General features: G+C 46.2%; 1 protein-coding gene across 9 annotated transcripts in view; it reads left to right on the top strand.

Moving 5' to 3' along the window:
* The window catches only part of NRXN3 (neurexin 3), a 1,505,977-nt gene that overhangs the window by 485,350 nt on the left and 999,125 nt on the right, over positions 1-21,502 (top strand). For all 9 annotated transcript variants that reach the window (XM_039537764.1, XM_039537767.1, XM_039537763.1 and 6 more), the window contains one exon: positions 2,101-2,262. In XM_039537764.1, the coding sequence (XP_039393698.1) occupies positions 2,101-2,262 (162 nt within the window). The remainder of the gene's footprint in view (positions 1-2,100; positions 2,263-21,502) is intronic.

Below are 21,502 nucleotides of genomic sequence, written 5' to 3'. Positions count from 1 at the left end.
GGTGGTGTGTGTATCTGGGGGGGGAAGGGGTTGTTGGTGGGGAATACACCTTGATGGGCTTTTGAAAAGTAAGTATTGCACAATTTTAATTTTAATCCAGTTCTGGATGAGTGGTGCTAAAATATATATGGGTTGGAGGCAGGGAGAGTAGGCAGTTCCCTTCCTCTTTACAGTCTAGAAGGCATGGTTTCCCATAGAATCCTGGTCATATTGTCCTCTCTCTCACTCTGTGTGTGTCAGGCGCCCCACGCCTTTTTTGAAAGACTAACACTAGACCATTCATGCAATGTGTCATTTTTACTAACCAACTAATGTACTAACACCCTAACGACTCATCTTTGCTTTTAGTTATTTTAATTAACAATCGTTCTGTTCACGATTTTTTAATTTCCTTTCTTCCCCCTTTTCCGCAAAGCACTCAGGCATTGGACACGCTATGGTAAACAAACTACATTGTCTGGTAGATATCATTCTTATTGTCTCTTTTTTTGGGTTTGCCGTGTGTTACCTACCTTTTCCTCCCTTTACTCCCCCTTTCCCCCCCTCACCTTTATATTTACTTCCTCTTTTGATTTTCTTTTGATTTCACTGTGAACACCTTTTTTTTTCCTCTTTATTTTTTAAAATATTTTCTTTAAGAAAAAAACAAAACAACAAAAACAAATACAACTGTTCTGGAAATGGGGTTTGGTAATTTCTTTCATTGGTTTCTTCACTTCCCTTTTTGTTCTTCACTCTGGTTTTTTTCTCTCTTTTGCTTTTTAGTTTAGCTTTCTTTCTCTCTTTTTTTTGTTTGTTTTGCTTTTTACTCTCCGAAGGTTTTTAGCTCAGAACCATTGCAGGGCCTCTAGTTTGTGTGGTGAAGGCTCTCTTTTTCTCTCATCCTTTTGTTGTCGCAACGGCTGTTGTAGGCAAATTGGCCAGCTGTCCTCTTTCTTCCCACTTCTCCCCATCTCTCTCTCTCTCTCTTTGACTTTCCACCTGCCATGGCCGAAAGGAGCTCAGCCAGTTGTTTGTTTCACTACACATTCTGCATGGCACGTCCACGTCTGGTGACTGTCCCTCTCCTATTGGCCTCTATCTTTTTTCCTCCATATCCCCTTCTAACCACTAACAACCTTTAAACAAAATTCACATCACTTTCACTTCCTCCTTTCCCTCCTCCCCCTCCGTTCCCCCCTTCACCCTCCATGTGTTTTGGGGTTTGGGATTTTTTGGGTCTTTTTTGTTTTGTTTTGTTTATGATTATCTTGTTTTCTGTTTGATTTTTCATTTTTGATGATTGCATGCAAGTGTGAAATAGATTTTCTTTCTCTCTCTTTCTCTCTTTATTTACGGGCTCCAGATCTTATTGGCATGGGCCTGTCAAAGTGTGGTGTGTGCACGCTTTGCATTTTCTCTCTTTCTCTTCTCTGCTCCTCTCACACTTGCTGGTGTGTGGTTGATTTTATTTTATTAGTTTTTGTTAATTTCTTCCTTTCATATTATTATGTTGGTTATGATTCAGCCAGCGCTTTTAAAATTTAATTTGTTCCTTTCTTTTATTTGGTGGTGGTGGGTGGTGGGCGTGTTTCTTCTTAGGTCCATGGCATGCACATCCATAATGTATTGAAAGTGAGATCCTTTCCCTCCATCCCTCCCCGAATGCATGATTGTCAGTGTGCCGTGAGCAAATAAAAAATAAAATAAAATAAAACAAAAATATCAACTTTGACTTCAGTAGTGTTTTTTTACTAACAACTGTAACTAACAATAATCATTAATATAAATACTAATTAATCATAAAATCAGCTAAGATGAACAATCTCTTCTGAGGACAGTTCCATTTTCTAGCCTGATTTAGTGAAGAGCCTCTTGACGGATGGAATGCCTGCTTGGCTTGGGAGCATTAAGGTAACAAAATGGGTGAATAGAAGCTGGAGTGCTTCTGTCGTGGGCAAAGTAGACCAGAAAATGGAACTTGGCTGCTCTAAAAAAAACCAAACCTCACCAAAACCTTAATAAAAGTGATATAAAACATAGGGGAGGCGAATTGCCCTTCTCAGAACTGTAAGGTCATTGCTGGGAATTTTTTTTTTGTCCATTATATCTCTTGAACAGGTGACAATATCTGTGGATGGAATCCTCACTACCACGGGCTACACACAAGAGGATTACACCATGCTGGGTTCAGATGACTTCTTCTATGTAGGAGGGAGCCCAAGTACAGCAGATTTACCTGGGTCACCGGTCAGCAACAACTTCATGGGCTGCCTCAAAGAGGTAATTTTCTTCTTTGACAACTGCTTTTTGGTTTTTGTTCCCCCAAAATGTTCTGTTTCCTGCCCTTCGTTACACCCTGAATGTCTCTCACAGGTTCTGAATCTTACCCTGACATTGCAGTAGCTCTGTGATCGCATACACAGACAAACATGGCTGTCAGCCAGACACACAGCATTAGTGACAGAACCCTGGATCCTGGGTTCTAAAAAACAGGCCTCTGTTGCTTGAGCTACAGAAAGATTTCCAATAGCTATCTGTGTCAGTAAGGCAGTTATTTTCTGTAGGTTGTCAGCCACTTGAGAGCAGTGGTAAACACATGTGGACATTGGGATAATATCCAGAAAAATAAGGCAAATGACCTTCCATTGCTAACTAGCATTTTCTGTGGTGAAAAAAGAAAATCACAGTCATCAGAAAATTCAGTGTCCTTGTTAAGTGACTAGACTTTACAGAGGAGTAGGACAAGGAGTAGTAACAAAAAAAGAGTAAAGTGACAATAATAAGAAATAAAGAAATACAATGTTACAGGTCAAATGGGATGACCGGTGCTTATGTCACTCTACTGGTGATCATTAAAAAGTCAGCACTTGCCAACAGTCTTCTACACAGAGGGATCTGAACATGTACAGTTATTTCTCTATGCTTGGAATAGGAATTGCTGCAGTTTTTCCAGCAATTCCTGTGGTAACTATTGGTTTATGTTGACTTTTTAATGGAAACCATTGTAAAAGGCCTTCCTGCTGATGGTTTCTTGACCCTGTGTATCAATGTGCATGTCACTTTGTTGAAGGCTGTCTGCTAAAAGACATAGATTTTGAACCAACTGCCCTAGACAACTTCTTAGAATGTTCATAGTAAGGATTGCCGGTAAATAGAGTCCCTGTGCTACTGTGCAATGCGAAGTATTGTGGATGGGTTTCTTGTATGCTTATTGTAGTATGTCTGGTTTTGTTTTCAGCCAGAGGTGCCATTGAGCCCTCTGTCTTTGGACATTACTAGTATCAGCAGAGGGCTCAAAGGAGAGGCAGTGGTGGGTTTTCTTGCAGAAATCATGGAACTGGCTATGTTAGGTCACATGCTCTTCTGTAATTGCCTAACAACTCTGCCATCTCACAAAAGGGCCACACACAGTGTCAGACAGGCTATTCTCAAGAAGTTTTATGTTGTCTTAAGTGTGTTGGGCTCTTAACTTGAATGATGCCTCCTCAAGGTGTTGGAACTGCTGTCTGCCTTAATCTTCTCAATCATTTGAAGGAGATGTGCATTGGTTGTTGGAAACAGGGATCTGGTCTGGATTGAATCTTATATAGAAAATAAAAGTGCCCCTGCTGCATGAGAATGTAACCTGTCTGTGGCAGGCACCACATCTTTGTCTTTACTAGAAAGAGCCTAGGGCCCGATTTTCATAGGTACTGAGCACCATACCGCCAACTGAAGTCAATGGGAGTTACCATTGCTTAACACCTCTGAACATCAGGATTGTAACTTACTTGTGGGTGCTGTAAAGGTAACAGTAATAACAGCAGAAGAGTTCATTTTTGAACTTTCATTCAGGCAAAGAGGGCAGAGAAAGTAATGACAAGAAAATCCCCAGCAACTTTATTAGTATGTATACAGTTAATTGTGTTCTGGTAGTACACACAATGTACTACCCATACTGTACATACACATGAAGACAGCACCTGTCTCGTTAAGAAGATGAGCAACCTAAGGGGGATGGAAAAGAAAGAGAAAACAGACAATCAGTGTAGAAATGTTTGTAACTCCCATTCTGCTAGATAGGGTGACCATATTTTCCAAAGGGAAAACGGGACACCGTGCAGGGCTAGCCAGAGCCATTCTACCAAGTCCTGCCTCCCTGAGCAGTGGCTGGCCCATTCCCTTCCCCCCTTATCCCCCTCCGCACATGGCACTGGCCCAAGCCCTGCCCCTCTCTCTCCGTGCACATGGGGCTGACCGAGCTGGTGGCCCAATCCCTGCTTCTCCCCTGTGCAGGGCTCTCATCCAAGCTCAGCCTGCTCCACACATGGGGCTGGTATCGCTCCTCGCCTGAGCCCTGCCTGCCCCTTTCCCTGCTCCTCCCCCCCCCCCCGCAGGGCTGGTGTTGCTGCTCACCTCCCTCACCCCCCACATGTTCCTTTAGGGGTGCACACCCCACATTTTGGGTTGGCAAGAGTGAACGGGACAAATATCCACTTTTACCAAAAAACTCAGGACAGCTGGGGCAATGCTTAAAAAAGGGACTGTCCTGGACAAAATGGGACGTATGGTCACCCTACTGCAAGGCAGCAATAGCAGATATGTATGAGCAGCCTGGACCTACAGGTTGGGTTGGTTTTGACTTGTAGTCCGTTTAGTGGCAACTTGGTCTAGTTGTGAACACAGTAATGCCTCTAGCATTTCAGAAGATGTCACTCTAACTCGAAGGGCATTTCAATATCTGCTATGTTCTAAGGAGAACAGGAATCAGTCAGAATACGAACAATAAGAATTTCTACAGCAGGGCGTTAGAGGGAAAAATGTATTTGGAAACACATGAAAAAAGGGAGTCCTCTATAAAATAAGCAGCTTTACCAATTAACACCTCTCACATTCCCAGCCAGCCATGTGCCATCATTGGTCTTACTAGGACATACACACACAACTGGCAGTTCTGAAAGTTGTAAGCAGTGTTGTTGTAGCCATGTTGGTCCTGGAGTATTAGAGAGACAATGTAGGTGAGGTAATATCTTTTACTGGACTAACTTCTTTTGGTGAGAGAGACAAGCTTTCGAGCTACGCAGAGCTCTTCAGGTCTGAGAAAGATATTCCAAGCGTCACAGCTAAATACAAGATGGAATAGTATCAGAGGGGTAGCCGTGTTAGTCTGGATCTGTAAAAAGTAACAAAGAGTCCTGTGGCACCTTGTAGACCAGGCCTACACAACTTGTAAAGCAGCAAGGGCCACATTCCTCCAAAGAAAACAGCTGAGGGCCGAAACCTCCCGGCCCCGCGGAAACACCCCGCCCCAGGGCCACCCAGCCCTGCGGAAACAAACCCTCCTTCCCCAGCGCCGCCCCACCAAAACAGCTGTGGGCCAAAAAGGAAGGTTGGGGGTGAGGAGGTGATACTTTATTTTAAATCAACCAGGGGCTCCCAGCTAAAGAGGTGGCTGGGAGCCCTGAGGGTCAAATTAAAGGGCCTGGGGCTCCGGTGGCTGGGGGAACCCGGCAGGGCCGGCTCTAGGTTTTTTGCTGCCCCAAGCAAAAAAAAAAAATTTGGCTGCCCCCCTTCCCAGCCCTGGGCTCCCCCTGTACCCTCCTGCTGCCCCAGTCCTGGGTTCTCCCCCCACCCACACACACCCCCTGCTGCCCTAGCGCTGGGCTTCCCCCTTTCCTCCCAACCAGTGCCCTCCCTCCACCCTGCTGCTGCCCCAGCCCTGGGCTACCCCCCACCAGTGCCCCCCCCCCCACTTCCTGCCACCCCAGCCCTGGGTAACTCGCTCCCAGGGCGGGTCATTCAGCAGGAATTTTGGATGTGCACAAAACACAGACAGGATTGTTCCCATATGGTTACAGAGCTGCAGTAAAGTGGAACAATTTTCAGCTTGTGTGATTGGAGGATATCTGGATGCATATTATAAGACTGTCCTCCATAAATGAGGAAAAGTTGAGGTGCCTTTATTATTCTTTTGTTCCACTCTTTCTTTCTATGGGGAATTTGCCAATGCAATATCACTGTCTTCCTTTCAAACAAACAAAAAGGCAATGGCTGTTGAAAATAGCAATTCCAGTCCTAATAAGCATTTCTTGCTCAATTTTATCCTACTTTTTCTACAGCAAGTTACAGTGGATCAGTATATTTGATTTGGGAGAAATGAAGTAAAAGCTGCCCAAACTGAGCTTGAGCACTCCTGAATTTTGAGGTGTTCAAATCTGGAAGGCAGGTGCTGGGGGGGAGGGGGCTGTGGGCTCCATGGGGGAGCATGGCAGCAACTGTCTGGAGCTGCACGGAGCCAGACACGCTGGTCTGAGTGGCATGTTAAGTGGGGTGGGGGTTGTAGAAGGGGTAGGGGATTCCGGGGGCAGTCAAGGGACAGGGAGCAGGGGTTGGATGGGGCAGAGGTTCGGAGGGGCAGTCAGCAATTGGATAGGCATGGGAGTCCAGGAGGTTTATCAGGGGACAGGTAGGGGGTGGGGTCCTGGGGGGACGTTGGGGGGGTCTCAGGCGAGGGCAGTTGGGGACACGGAGAAGGGAGGCTTAGATAGGGGATGGGGTCCCAAGGGGCAGTTAGGGGCAGGGGTCTCGGGAGGGGGCAATCGGGGGACAAGGAGCAGCGGCATTTAGATAGGGGGTGGGGTCCTGGGGGGCAGTTAGGGGCAGGGGTCCGGGGAGAGGGGCAATCCGCGGCTGCGGGCGGGGATTCAAAGGGCTCTGGGCGGCCGGCAGCCGCGGGGAGCCCTGAGCCCTTTAAATCCCAGCCGCGGCTGGGAATCTCTGCGGGCAGCCCAGAGCCCTCTGATTCCCTGCTGCGGCTGGGATTTAAAGGGCTCTGGGCTCCCCATGGCTGCGGGCAGCCCAGAGCCCTCTGATTCCCGGCCGCGGCTGGGATTTAAAGGGCTCTGGGCTCCCCCCGGCTGCGGGCAGCCCAGAGCTCTCTGATTCCCGGCCACGGCTGAGATTTAAAGGGCTCTGGGCTGCCCGCAGAGCGCCGTGTGCGGGGGATTTAGAATCCCCCCGCAGGCCGCACAGTGAGGCTCCATGGGCCGCATGCTGTGCAGGCCTGTTGTAGACTAACAGATGTATTGGAGCATGAGCTTTTGTGGGTGAATACCCACTTTGTCAGATGCATGTGGAATAGATAGTTTAGCATAGTTAGCACATATTCTAAGGGACCATTCAATGTGAAGTGGAGAGGTGTTAATATAGCTTTGAAACTTTACTATGCAGCAGAAAAATTCTAACCCTAACCCACTACCCTTTCCCCATTTCCCCTGCCCCACCCCGCACTCCTTGCCCTGGCCAACCATTAACACTCACCATTGTACAGGAAACAGGATGGTGGCCATGTGGGGCGCTCAGCACACATAGAAGGGGAAGAAAACTGGCACTAGGACCCAAGAGGTGGTGTCCAGCTGCAGAGGCAAGGAGCTGGATCAGCCACCCTCCCTCCCTCAGCAGAAGAAGTGGCTCTGTCCCTCACCCTCTGCTCCTCCCAGATGCAGCTTGCAGGGAGAGGGGCTGAGCGAGCTGGAAATGTGCGGGCGGGGAGGGAGGAGGGAGGTGCAGCGTGGGAATTACAGAGCACCCCTAACCTGCCTCCCTGGAAGGCTGAGCAGAGCAAGCTCTGGGCTCACAGAAATCAGGGATGGGGCACTGGCACATGACCCCGCATGACCCCCCACTCCTTGCCTCTGTTTGGGGGCAGTGCTCTGCCTACCTACCCAACTATGCCCATGTGTGCAGTAGACCGGTAACTCTGGTGTTTGTAACTATGCTAAGAAATCTGTTTCACCTTGTATTTAGCTGTGACACTTGGGGTACCTTTTCCAGACCTGAAGAAGAGCTCTGTGTAGCTCGAAAGCTTGTCTCTCTCACCAACAGAAGCTGGTCCAGTAAAAGATATTACCTCACTCACCATGCCTCTCTACAGTTCTGAACGTTCTACTTTTCTCTAGATCCAGTGCTGGTAGATAGGTCTGACAGTAAATTGCAGTTAATGGATAAAGAGCAGTCTGAAATAATTGTGGGACTCCAGACCAGATGACACAGCAAGCTGAGTGCATCCTAGAAACACACAGTCTAACACAGACAGCCTATCTGACGTTCAGGTTTCTGAGCTCTGCATAAAGCAAAATCTAGTTCCTAAGCTTTCCTGGCATGTGAAACCTTAAATTAGAGTGAATAAATGAAGACTCGGCACACCACTTCTGAAAGGTTGCCAACCCCTGCGCTAATCCCTTGTAGGTGTTGTAGCTGAGATCTGCCTCCCACTCTCCCTGTGCCCTCCCATGGGCACCCTATTGAGAGGCTGAATCTCCCAAGGAAACAAGACAACTTAAATGGGAAGTGGGGGTGAGGCATTCTGCACATTCTGTTAATCTCTAGGGCCTCAGCTAGGTTGCTTCTGCCATATACTGTATTTGTGGTTAGAGCATCTCATCCCCACTTCCGGTCAGATAGCAGATCATGGAGACCATATGCTGTGTGGGGGTAGAGTGCCTCACTCTCCCTACCCGTGGCTGGGAAGGGCTTTCAAGTGGAGCAGTGACTGGTGGTGAGATGGAGAAAGTGCCAGCAATTTGGGCAGTAATGACCCCAGCCCCGAGGTGGGTTGAAAACAGAGAGTGTCTCTGCTGAGGAAGCCAGGCTGGGATGTCCATGATTAGTGGAGTTAACATGGCCTTTTCCTTGATTTGGTTGAGACAGAGCATTTCCCATACTCACCATAGTGTCTATGCTCCTCACACCCCCTCCTCTAATGGCTGCTGCAGCTCTGACTGGAGGAGTCCCATTAGGTTGTCAGCAATATCTTTTAAATCGTAAACCTAAGTGCTGAACTTACGTTTTTATTTTTCTATTCAGTTTCACTAGAACTTAAAGACACCCAAATGTCTACTAAACTATTGTTACTGACTTCTATAGCCTACCTATCACTGCAGTGGAGCAACTGATACTGGAATGAGGGAGCAGGAGTGCAAAAGAAAAACTACCTCTTAAATTGAAAATAAAAGCAAATATGCAAACGAAGTGTGCATATGCATCAAATGTGTAAATTGAGGTACTGAATTATTTGCATAAAATCAAGTTTTCTGGATTTTCAGCCTTAACAGATATGAGTGAGTCTTTGAGTGGTGTTATCAGGGGGAGAAGGTAGTGACCTAACAGGTCAGTTCAAGGGGGATGTTCCAGACATAAGGAGTTTTGTGGAAGAAGGTGAGGAGGCAGATGTGGGAGAACTGGACAAAGCAGGGATTACTGGCAGAATGGAGGGTGCAGTGGGGGTGATGTAATAAGAGGTGATGAATAGACAAATAGGGAGAGGAAGAACTGAAGGGCCCTGAAGTTGAGGACAAGAAGCTTGAACTTTATACGGTGAAAAAAGGGAAGCCATTGGTGGCATTCAAAGAGGATGGTGATATGATTAGAGGAAGGAAGGGCAAGGAAGATGATGAAAACAGACATGTTTTGAACAGATTGGAAGGGCATGAGGTGGACATCAGGAAGGCTGGAGGAGGAGATTGCAATAATCAAAATGGGAGATGAAGAGAGCCTGGGTGAGAATTTTAGCCATGGTGGCACAAAGGAAAGGTTGGATTTTAAATGTTCGTATTCTAACCTCCTATAACCAGGGAAGGGAGAAGAGCGAGAGACTCCGTGGATTCCATTAGGGATCCTTCATGCAGATCTGATTTATTTGGGGGGTAACGGGTGCATATATACTACAGAAACAGATGGAGACAGGATAACTGGTTGACAATGGAAAACACAATTTCATGAACTCCTCAGCTTTGTTTCTATCAAAATTCTATCAAAAAGCTGAATTTTGGAAAATTTTGATTAGCTCTAACACATTTATAGAAACAGTCACATTTGGATATGGGTAGGATGTTGTGTGGTAAGGGATAAATATTTTGCAGAGACAAAAATACTTCCAGGTTGCACAAGTCATACCTCTTCTGGCTGTGATGGGATGTATCTGTGCAATATGGCTGAGAAGGACTCAGAGGAACTCAGCACACCTCTCTCTCTGTTATATAGCCACTAAGAGCCAGAGTTTTAAGAGACTGTGCATGTGCTTAGTTTTTGGGCTCATAGCCATGATGCTGCATGCAAGTCAGGTCTTTTTGCAGGCACAGGGCCATTTGTGTTAATGAAGGCATGGCTTCTGTTTGAGTTGGACTTTTCTGGGCAGAGTATGGGCTGAGGAGGAAGAAAAATAAAAGGTTTGGGGACACAGATAGAAAGAGAAGGCCTGAGGACATAGGTGTAAAGAAAAGTTTGGGGGTGGGGAGAGGGACAGAAGCAGAAGGCCTAGGGACAGAAGAAGTCAGCCTGAGGATGAAGAGGACGAAGGGAGAATGTTGCTAGGATCATGAGATGCTATCCACAGAAAGCCAGATAGCTGGAAAGCATGTGGGAGCCCAAGTCCCAGAGCAGCAGTTTAACAGCATCCCAAGAATCCATAAGGGGAGATGAGACAGAATTCCTTAGCTGGTGAAATTTCATCTATGCTCTGCGGAGGTGCTTAGGACATGAACAGTATTAATTGCACATAAATATTGGTCTGACACCGCTGCTCTCTCTGCTCTGTTGCATCTGGATTGGTCTGTTTATTTTTGTAATTGATTTTAAATGTAAGTGAGTTTAATGTTCAAAAAAGAAAGTGAGGGGCTAACTGTACTGGATAGAGGCAGGCATAGCATGTGTATGATTCCTCATCCTAGAGACATGTCTTTTTCTTAATTTGTCACATCCCTTGCTATTGTTGTCCAGAACAGGCACACAGCCCTGATGCTTCTAAGCTTTGAGATGCAGCTCTTCCTGTTATTCTGAGTCCTGGGACCTACCTAAAACTCTGCCGATGCATCTCAATCTTGACCTGCAGCACGGTTTGCTATTCCAGTTCTCAGCCACTCTTGATGGTTCTACTGATGCACCTTATGACTGTATGCATTGTGTCTTCTTGTGTGTTTGTACAGCACTCCGCACAATGAGGCTTCAATCCTGATTGGGACTTCTGGATACTATGGCTATAGGAATAGTTAATATTAATAATAAATTGACCTGTAGAACATGATAAGGCAGAAATCTGCCAACTGTTTGGGCAAGAGAAGGTGTGGAGATAATTAGTAAAGAGAACTGAAAGGATTTCCAGAAGGGGTGGCCATGAAGGAGAAGGTGGTGGTGGTTGTGGTGGAAAGAAGGGGCCGGACATAGTTGTTAAGAGTTGTTATCCATGGAGGAAGAACAGAGGGGCTGAGGTGAGCTTTGTTACTGGCATCTAAAGAGATGAACCATGTGGGGGGAGAAGCATCACATGCTAAAATAATTCCATTCTAAGATTTTTTTGGTGAGATATAGAAAAGAAAATGATGTGTCTGAGGCCACATAAGTGACTCAGAGGTGGAGCCAGCATTAGAACTCAGAAATTTCTGGCTCCCAGTCACACTACCCATCTGTGTATCTGTCTGATCTTGTTCCTCTTTATTATCCTTCCTGCTGGGCTGCTTCTCTTTACCCTCCCCACTTCCCAAGCTCTAGCAAATTGGCTTTTCCTGGAATAGGAACATCCAGGTGAAAGTATCCTTTCAGGAAATGCCAACTGAAAATGTCTGAGCCAGCCTGACATAAGTATCTCTGATGATTTTGGAGAATGTTTGCGGAGCATCTGTGAAATTCCCTTCTCTGTCCTGGTGCTCCATAACAGAGCAGATGGCAGTACTTCTTTTGCATCCAAAGTCTGAGGGCGCTGAGTGGGACACATGGCAACCCTTTATCCAGGAGCACCTGCATTTAAAGCCTAATGAATAATAATTACTTAGCTCATCCATAGGGCTCTTCATCTGTAGGGCTCAAAGCCTGGGATTTTCAAAGAAGCCTAAGAGTATTAGGCTTCTTTGAAAAATACCAACCAAAGTGTGTATTACAAAAGACGATGAGCATCACTTGCCTCAGTTTCACCATCTGTAAGATGGGGATTAGTGGTGATATGACTTGGCAAGGTCACACAAGAGATCAGTGGTGGAGCAAGGAATAGAATACAGGTCTCCTGACTCCTGCTCCAGGTCCCTGCACACTGGGACTTACTGCTTCCCCACAGGCAGGGTCTGTACCATCAATAATGTGGAAGATGACTATGCAGTGCTTCAAGGGCTCGTCTTCCTTTGGATGATGGTAGCTGTTTCTGAAAGTCCCTACACCTTTTTTCAACAGGGGAATTTCCTTCTCCACTTGCAGCTACCCAACATTTCCTTGCTTTACCCGTGACATCTCTGCCTCATTCCTGCCACCCTGAGAGAGTGAAAGACAGACGTCAGAAAGCATAGGTGCAGGAATTAAGGGTGTGGGGGGTGCTGCAGCACCCCCAAGCTCCAGGCCCTGCACCCAGCTCTGCTGCCACCCTGTTCCTGGGGTCTCGACTGGCCCCACGCCAGGGGTCCCGGCTGGTGCCCTGTTCCCAGAGTCTGCTGACACCCCACGTCTGGGGCTTTGCTCCTGGCCTCAGCTAGGAGGAGGGAGGTGGGCAGGGGTAAGGGGGCTGGCTCTCAGCACCTCCCCTATTAAAAATGTTCCAGTGCCACTGTCAGAAAGTGTCACACTGTGCGTGTGTGGATTACATCTACCATGCATTTTAACTGACCAGAGGAGGCACTATTGACTGGTGTGAAATGCCCTCTTCTCTCCTCTTTTGGGGATAAGTGAGCTTCCCTGCTTGGTAAGCCATCTCCTCTCCTGGCACAGCTGAGTGAGAGAGCAGGAAATGAAAGATAGATTCTCCCTTCTCTTTGGTCTCCACAAGTCTGAGCTCTCCCATACTCCAGCATATACATCATTCCCATCCTCCAGTAAGGATTAATTTCAGGGGCCAGTTCAAAATTGCTTTTTAACACCCCCCCCGTACACAAATTCATCCTCAACAACTTGATCTGTCTGTGCTCCTCCTTGCTCCGTTCACTCTTCTAGCACCACCTGCCTCTCTTTCGCTCCCTACAGTACAGCACCCAAATTGCCTTTGGAAAAAGATCAGAACTGATTTATTTTTTACTGAATAACCAATATTTTTACTGAAGTTCTTTTTTATTTTAATTTTTCCAACAAAAAATTTAACCAAACTGAGAAATTTCTGCAAAAAGTTTTAGTTTTGATTGAAAAGCAGTTTTTCATTTTTTTAACAGTCCTGTACAAAGCTTTAGATTCTTCTTTGAGTGATGTCTATATGGGTGCTGCCTATAGTGATGTCCCTATAGGTGTGGCAGCGCCCCCTCACTTGGGAGCAGAGATGTTCATCAGCAGTGCCTGTCAGAGCACACATGCGCACCTCCACCCTCTCACGCTGCGAGTGGGGCGTATGTATAGTGCTGTGCAGTCCGACCGCCCCCAGTTCCTTCTCTACCACCTTTTGTCTGGGACAGAATCTGACTTCTCCTATTCCTTCAGTAGTTAGCGCTTTACCTGTTAGTTGTAGTGTAGTTAATGTTATTCTTCTCCGTTTCTTCTATTCTAAAAAACCAAACAAACCCCAGTTTTTTGTTTTTATTTTACCATTACAGTTATTGCATAGCTTAGGTTTCATTTCCCCTGCTTTTCACCCTTCCTAACCGGGAAGCTTTTTTTCCTCACCTTATGCCTGGATCCCCCAGGTTTAAGAGGTGCATCTCTAGCTGGGCCACCTTCCCGGTAACGGATGGCCACCCATAGTATATTCGCTGTATGGGAGAGGGACATGTCCCACAAAAGTGTTCCACTGCCATGACCTGACAGCCAGAGCCAGAAAAGACTGGGGCATTCGCTTAAAACTTCTCACAGAGAAATCACTGTGACCTGCATCAGATCCAGGCCCAGCTCTTCCCCTGTGAGGCCCTCACAGTCTGCCAAGTCATCTACTGATTCTCACTCCCCTTGTCCCTCGAAGAGAAAGTCGTCCCTTTCTTGCTCAGATGAGAAGAAATGGGTTCCATCCTCACACTTTGAGGCACAGCCCACCAGAACACCATCCCCTGTGAGGTCATTTGTCTCAGCAGCATCTGACAGGGGACATAGCTCCAGGGCCCGTCCAAGTCCCGGAATGAAGAAATGCTCTAAAGACCGTAACCGGGCAGACCTTCAGCCCTTGGCACTCTCTCTCAGCTCTGGAGATTGAGACAAGCTGATTGCAGGAGCTATAACACCAGCAAAACCGGTGGCACTGAGCAAGCTCTTGGCACCATCAAAAAAATGAGCACTGGCCAAGTCTCTGGCCCCATGTACTGACACTTTTGAGCAATATATCCCTCCTTTGGGACTGAGTTGTATGTCGGCACTGATGATGCTTTCCCCCCTCCACAAGACTTTTGATACCCTAAACACCTGCTGGTATCAGACACTGCTGAGTCACCTCTGCTTTGATGTGACCTCCCCGCACTTGTAACCTCCTCTCCAGACTCACAACACTCCTCCCTTTCTCCCCTGAGGATGGCACCTCCCTTCCCCAGTGACGAGGAGGAAGAAGAGGAGGAGGAGGGCTCCATTGCTCCCTTGTCTGCCAGACAAAGCCCACCTGCTCATCCTCACTATGCACAATGTACATCTGATCCACAGTCTTGGTATGGACCACCATGGATGCAACCATATGTTCCACTCCCTCCACACTGGCCATATTTGGACTCTTGGGCCATGTACAGGACACAATGTGAGAAACCGCCCAGGGAGCAAAGCCAGAGACCTACATTAGTCTCTTGCCCTCTGGAGGCTGAACCCCCACCGATACTGACTGAGGTGGAACAACATGAGGAGGAAGCTCCACCAACAATAAATTTTTCCTCCTCCTCCCATGATGAGGCTATCCTGCTTCCACCTACTAAATCTGCCAATGATTCCAGACATTTTCAAGATTTATTCTGTAGGATTGCATACTCCCTGCAGATTCCTTTGGAGGAAGTCAAGGACCAGCAGCATAAGCTGCTTGATATCCTCCACACATCCTCTTCCTTCAGGATCATACTACTGATCAATGAGTGCTCTGGCAGACCCCGGCATCCATCTTCCGACTTGAAAACATGCTGACAAAAAATACTATGTTCCGGCGAAAGATGCAGAATTTCTATTCTCACACCCTCCCCCAAATTCTCTGGTGGCCAATGCACTGCAAGAGAAAGGCTGTCAATACCAATCCTGTTCTAGCCATCCATACAGAGATTGGAAATGCCTAGACTTATTTGGATGCAAGGCATATTCATCAATCACACTCCATCTTCGAGAAGTGTGTCCCTGTGGGTGCTCCATTACCTGCCCTCCTCCCCTCTGCTTCAGAGAGAAGGAACTGAGGGGCAGTGGATCACACAGCGCTATACATACGTCCCACTCACAGCTTGAGAGGGGGAGGTGCACGTGTGTGGTCCGATAGGCATTGGTGATGAAGATCTCCAATCCCAGGTGCAGGGGGCTCTGCTGCACCTACAGGGGAGCACCCACAAGGACATACATCTTGAAGAACCTCAGTTACTGCACAGGGCGAGTAACCTTCTCATCTGGAAACATTGGTTCTAATCTCAGCTCTGCCAAGGAACAGCCTGTGACCTTAGGCAAGTCACTTAACTTGCCCCTGCCACAGTTTCTCCATTTGTAAATTGCTTTCAGATATCAAGATATAAAGTGCCATAAGAATATTAAGGACCAGATGTTTAAAAAGGTATTTTAGTGTCTAAAGATGCAGATAGGAGCCTACTTAGATTTTCAAATCGCCTCTCCTGGGAGTTAGGTGCCTAACCTGCTGAGACCCTTTTGAAAGTCCCATTAGGCATCTTTAGGTATCTGAATACCTTTGTACAAGCTGGCCCTAAGTGTTATTACGAGGGCTTGCATATGCAAAGATGAATATGATATAAATGCATAGAGAGATACTTGATGTATCTAGTTGGGTCTGAATGAGTTTCTGAAACAAGAACGTGGGTGGTGACAGTAACACATATGTCATAGGTTTATTCCCCACTTTGAACTTTAGCGTCCAAAAGATGGGGACCTGCATGGATCCTTCTAAGCTTAAATCCTAGCTTAGATCTGGTACTTGCTGCCACCAGCCAAAAATTATAGTGTTTTAGCACACTCCCTGTCCCCACAAACCTTTCCCTGGGGAACACAGATCCAAACTCCTTGGATCTTAACACAAAGGGAAATAAACCATTTCCCCACGTTTCCCCCTCCCTTAGTCGTTGGGAGAGATTACCTTGATTCAACTCCTTGAATCTAAACAAAGAGGGATTCACCTTCCTCCTCCTTTCTTTCCCCCCACCTGTCCCTGATGAGTCAAACTAATCCCCTGAGGTTTCAAACAAGGGAAAAATCAACAGGTTCTTAAAAAGAAAAAGTTTTTAATTAAAGAAAGAAAAAGTAAAAACTATCTCTGTAAAATCAGGATGGAAGTTTACAGGGTACAGCTTATAAAAACAAAAGGGACTCCCTCCCCCCCAGCTTAAGTACAAGTTACAGCAAACAAAAAAATAAAATATGGTTCCAGCAAACACACATTTGCAAATACAGAAATTAATCAAAAGACTAATTCACCTTTCTAATACTCACTATACTGCATGAAGAGAATATTTCAGGAAGCTTGGAGAGCCTGGATATACGTCTGGCCCCTCTTAGATCCAAAGAGAGAACACCCCCCAAAACAAAGAACACAAACAAAGGCTTCCCTCCACCGAGGTTTGAAAGTATCTTGTCCCCTGATTGGTCCTTTGGTCAGGTGTCTGTCAGGTTTACTGAGCTTGTTAACCCTTTACAGGTAAAAGAGACATTAACCCTTAACTATCTGTTTATAACAACATACCATATAAATGACAGGGGTTTGAAATGTAGTCTAGTTAGCATCCTACTGTTCTCCTCTATGAACAAATCTGGCAATAGTGAGCATTCTTGTTTCACTCCTACAGTCATCCTGAACCATCCTGTGAGCTTCTTGTCTGCTCTATCCACACTCCTCGAATTGCTGAAAATGTCTTGTGTCCACTTGATTAGTTTCTTGGGTTTGCCATACAGTGTCAAGACTTGAAATAACCCTTTCTGCCAAATGCTGTCAAAAGCCTGTTTGAGGTCTATAAAACTGTTGTAAGAGATTCAGTTGTGTTCTGTGCACTTCTCTGATATCTGTATTTGTTCAGCTTGGGACTGGAAGCAGTAATGACTGTAGCACTGAAAGATGAAACGAGGAGTTATGTTATGTGGGGAAACAGTGAATAACCTTAGATTGCTAGACAATATTGACCTCATAGCATTGACCAAAGAAGATTTACAGACAATAACTGACAAGGTAGACCAGGACAGCAGCAAATTCAAACTGAAGATCAGTGTGAAAGCAAAAACTATGGAAAATGGAAGACAAGAAGGGGAGGTAAAGATAAAAGCTGGAGACAAAGAATTAGAAGAAGTGGAAAAATGTGCATATCTTGGAAGAATAGTATGAGAAATGGGAATTGTGAGGATGACATTAAAAGAAGAATTAGTGTAGCTGCTACTGCTTTTGGAAAACTCTGCAAGATCTGGAAGGCTAAAGACATTTCAATATAAACAAAAATCAGCATATGAGACAATTGTCATGCAGATACTACTGTACAGGTCTGAATGCTCAAGTACAAGGAAAGCTGACAAATGGAAGATATGGGACTGGACATAAGCAGCCTCGCCTAACAGTCACACTGGGGCTGGTGTCCACAAGTCAAGGACAGTCACTAGGTGGTAGTGAACAAGCAGGGAGCGGAATAATCACTTCTGCTGGGATCAATAAGCAAGAGTCAGTGTCAGAGTCAGGCCGTGGTCAGAGTCTAGAGAACAGAGGTAGTACCAGGCTGAAATAAAGAGGCAAGGATCAGAGTCAGAGACAGAAGGTCAGAAAGCAAGGTGTAGTCTGAAGTTACAGCAGGCCAGACATCTGTGTAATTTCCCAGGCAACTTTCTGAGGCACCGTCCAGGTTAAATAGTGTGCATAGGCCAATCAGAGGGCTGCAGGGTTCTGTCACTCAACTTGTTGGGCAGTATTTCCTCCAACACCTAATCTCCACAGCGCTCCTAGGAGCTAGCATTACATGGTCTCCCAGTGGCTCTCTGGGGCTGTCAGCTGTTCCTGTCTCTACAGCCCTGTGTTCTAGTCCTACAGTTCCTTATAGACCTTGCCTGCAGAAATGAAATGGTTGAGAAACATACTCAGAATTTAAAAATGAAGAGATAAGAAATAACACTGTTATAGAAGTTTCCAGTAAGACAGCTGTGATGGTTTAGACATGTTTCAGGAATGGACCTGAAAAGGATACCTGATGTGGCAATACATACCAGAGAGCAAGGACCTCAAAATAAAAGAAAAGATGATGCATTAGATACACACAGTAAAGAACAAGAGAGAACAAAAAATATTAACAGAGCCACAAAGCTGATATGATAGAAAGTGTTAGACTTTTTTTGGTCCTGTTGTCACTGCTGAGCTGACGGGTGGGAGTCAAAGAAGTAGTTCACCTGTTTGGGTAGTTGGGATTGCTGCTAGACTCAGACCAGACTGTGTCACTGAGATATCAAACTTGTTCTTTTGGTCTTGTGCTTTTTGCCCACCCTGCCATACTGGAGAGAACAGGAAGTCAAGGGTGAGCTGTTTCCACGGTGGGATATTTACTGGTGCTTCCTATGGCTGCCAGGTCTCAGGCTCAAGCACTGTTTGGAGAACACAGCTAGTCTCTCACACAGGAGTCTGGAGAATATGGTTTGTATAATATTCCTCTACCACCCAAGAACTTCAGAATAGCTGCACACAGAAGCAGCCTTGAAGAACAGGCCACCCTTTCTCTCCATCTTTGATGGAATAGAATTATCTATACGTGGTGTAGGGGTCTAGATGGCTCCTCCTTCCAGCTCATGTGCAATGGAGTCTAAGTACTGTCTTCTTGTAGTCTCCACTGAGACAGAAGAACACCCAGTCTTTCCAGAGCTTCCTGATTAGTGTTTGCTCTCAGGTGGATAAAACTGGGGATGGAGCAGTTAGCTCACATCAGAAGCCTATTGGCCTCACGGGTGGACAAATGCTCACACACCACAAGGAGTGGATCATTGTGCCATATTCCCCCAAGCATGGGGGCCTCCTATGGATTTGGATCCTGGGACTTTAAGAATCCTGCCTTAATCTACTATTCCATGCTTAATTGGAAGCAAGAGCATCAGAAGTGGACTCCCCCTTCCTCCACCATGAAATACAGTGAGTGGGATTCCCACTCCTGGTGAGCATCTGCACCTCAGAGACATGCTTTATGTGCTGATTTTAAGGAAGTGAGAACTTATCCAACTGTGGAACTGCTGTAGGAGGAACATGTTCTCCTAGCAGGATCCAAAGCCTGTACTCACACTGGCATGTTTAGAAACTTTAAAGGAGAACAGAAAATATGGCCTATGCTTTGGGGTTACAGGAGCATTGTTTTTAGTTCAGATCAGAAGGCGGGGGAGCATGGTACTGGTGACTATAGAATCGCTACACCCTTAGAAAAGGTGCAGCATTCATGTGCTTATGTCTGTTGCATGAGTGAGTGTGTATTTGTATGATCATACTCCCTCCATGCCCTGACACTCTCCCTATGGGCCTTCAAGGTTCTGGCACAGCTCTAGTACCCCACTTGCTGCAAGGAAGCTCTGAGCCTGCTTTCCAGCAGGGCAGCACTTGGTCCCCAGCAGCATCCCCTCACTATAGTAATGCTAGACTGGAGAAGGGGGAGAACTGCAGATTTAGGGAAGAGGTGGGAAAGAATACTGGCATTTAAAATGTGGCTTGAGGATGGCATAATTGAGCCCATTAAAACCATGCCTCCCTTTTTGATTATTAGCCATTTTAATTGGAATGGGTTTTGCATCCAGAGAAAGTCTCCGAACAGATGATTAATGGTTTAATCTGTAATAACTTTACGTTTTATAGAACCCTGCTAGGAGTCAGCATCTGGTGAGCCAAGCTATTTAAAGCTGTGTTAATTCTGTTAATTGCTCTACGTTTATTCGGATTGCTGGCACCTGCGGGCTTTGGGATAATGGGAGGGGTATATGCTCTCCCTCTCTCTCGCTGAGGGAAATAGACAGGGCCATTTCCTCAGCTCAAAATGCTAACCTTGGCAGAATGTCCTGGCTGGAGCGCTTGTCCTTGAGATTCCCACTTTCACCACAGCTGAAGGCAGTGAGATGCCAGCCAGAGATAGTATGCTGCCTTGGCTGGAACAGGAGTGAAGCAGACATCCTGCTTTTGCATGCACTCCCCATCATCAGGCGGCAGTAGCAGCAGGGAATAGAGCCAGTGATTTTAAAAGGCTGATCAGGTCTGCCCTGTTCTGCTACACTTCTCAGCCGGCTGCCAGTGTTCATTTTCCACTCTGAGAAGTGCTCTGAGAACTCAGTAACCCAGAGCAGATGTGGGGAAAAGTTTGCTGCTCATTTTTGAACTTTGATCAGGGTGAATCTTTCAGAGTGGGAAAGAGAATTTGTGGTGACTAATGTTCCCTGTGAAATGCATGGGAATGGTTAGATTTCCACTGAGATCTTTTGGTGTAATACAGAGAAATCTTGAGGTTTGATGCTGGCTTGGACAAAGCCCTGGAGAGCACACTGTAAGGAACAATCCTGACCTTAGGGCCTGAGTAGGAAGTTGGAGCTCTTTTCCATCTTTGGGATCTGTGTTTTGAAGAGACTCTCCCCTAAATGGAATAGCTATTGGTAAACTTGCACACAAATTTCCAGCTGAGACCAGCTCACCCTGACTCCTACCAGGATAGCTGAGAGTGGAGGCTCGGGCTACCATTTTGACAGTCGGGTGAACCAAGGCCTACACATACTGTTTCCTGTTCAGGGCCTGGCTGTGGTGACATACACAACAAGTCTATCCACCAACAGGGAAGACTTTGCTAACTGGTGACATCCTCTCTATTTTTCAGGCTCCCAGTTTGCTGGCCTTGGAGGCTCTGTTTCACAGAGCAGGCTAGTCAAACACAAGTGTGACATCTACCCAACTCACAGTGCTGTTTCCACACAGCTGTAGCAGTCCCTCGCTTCTGTTCCACCAATTGCTATTTACTCAACTCGCTTTCCTACACACCTGATGAAGGCTGGAGTTGGTGAGCCAATATGCCAAGGAGTGAAGGAAAAAACCTGGGTTGATTTGTGCTTTGCCTCAGCTTGGTCAGTTGAGTTTGGCTGTGGCTTTAGATTCACAGCTGTAGAACTAAAGAGAGCCCAGGCATTCTGCTTCTTCTCTTATTCTAGCATTAGTCCTATCTATATGGGGTTGGCTTTTCGAGTCCTTGTATAAATAACTCATTTCATGGATTTCTTTGGCAAAGTTTTATGGCCGGCTGCCAGTCGGGGCTGGTGTAATGGCACCTTTCATGGACTTATTCAGTCAATAAACTTTTATGATAGTGTGTGAGGATTTATAGCCAGTAAGAACATTGTAATTTGACTGTAGTAACCAAGTACTTGTCAGTAGTGTTAAACTAGACTCTTCTCACAAATTCCAGAGCTCCCATCACCTTGCTTTTCTCTTCTGCCTACA

The sequence above is a fragment of the Mauremys reevesii genome, linkage group 4, assembly GCF_016161935.1.
Source record: "Mauremys reevesii isolate NIE-2019 linkage group 4, ASM1616193v1, whole genome shotgun sequence".
Lineage (NCBI taxonomy): Eukaryota > Metazoa > Chordata > Testudines > Geoemydidae > Mauremys > Mauremys reevesii.
Note: the sequence above shows the minus strand (reverse complement) of the source record. Positions and strands in the feature narration are given on the sequence as shown.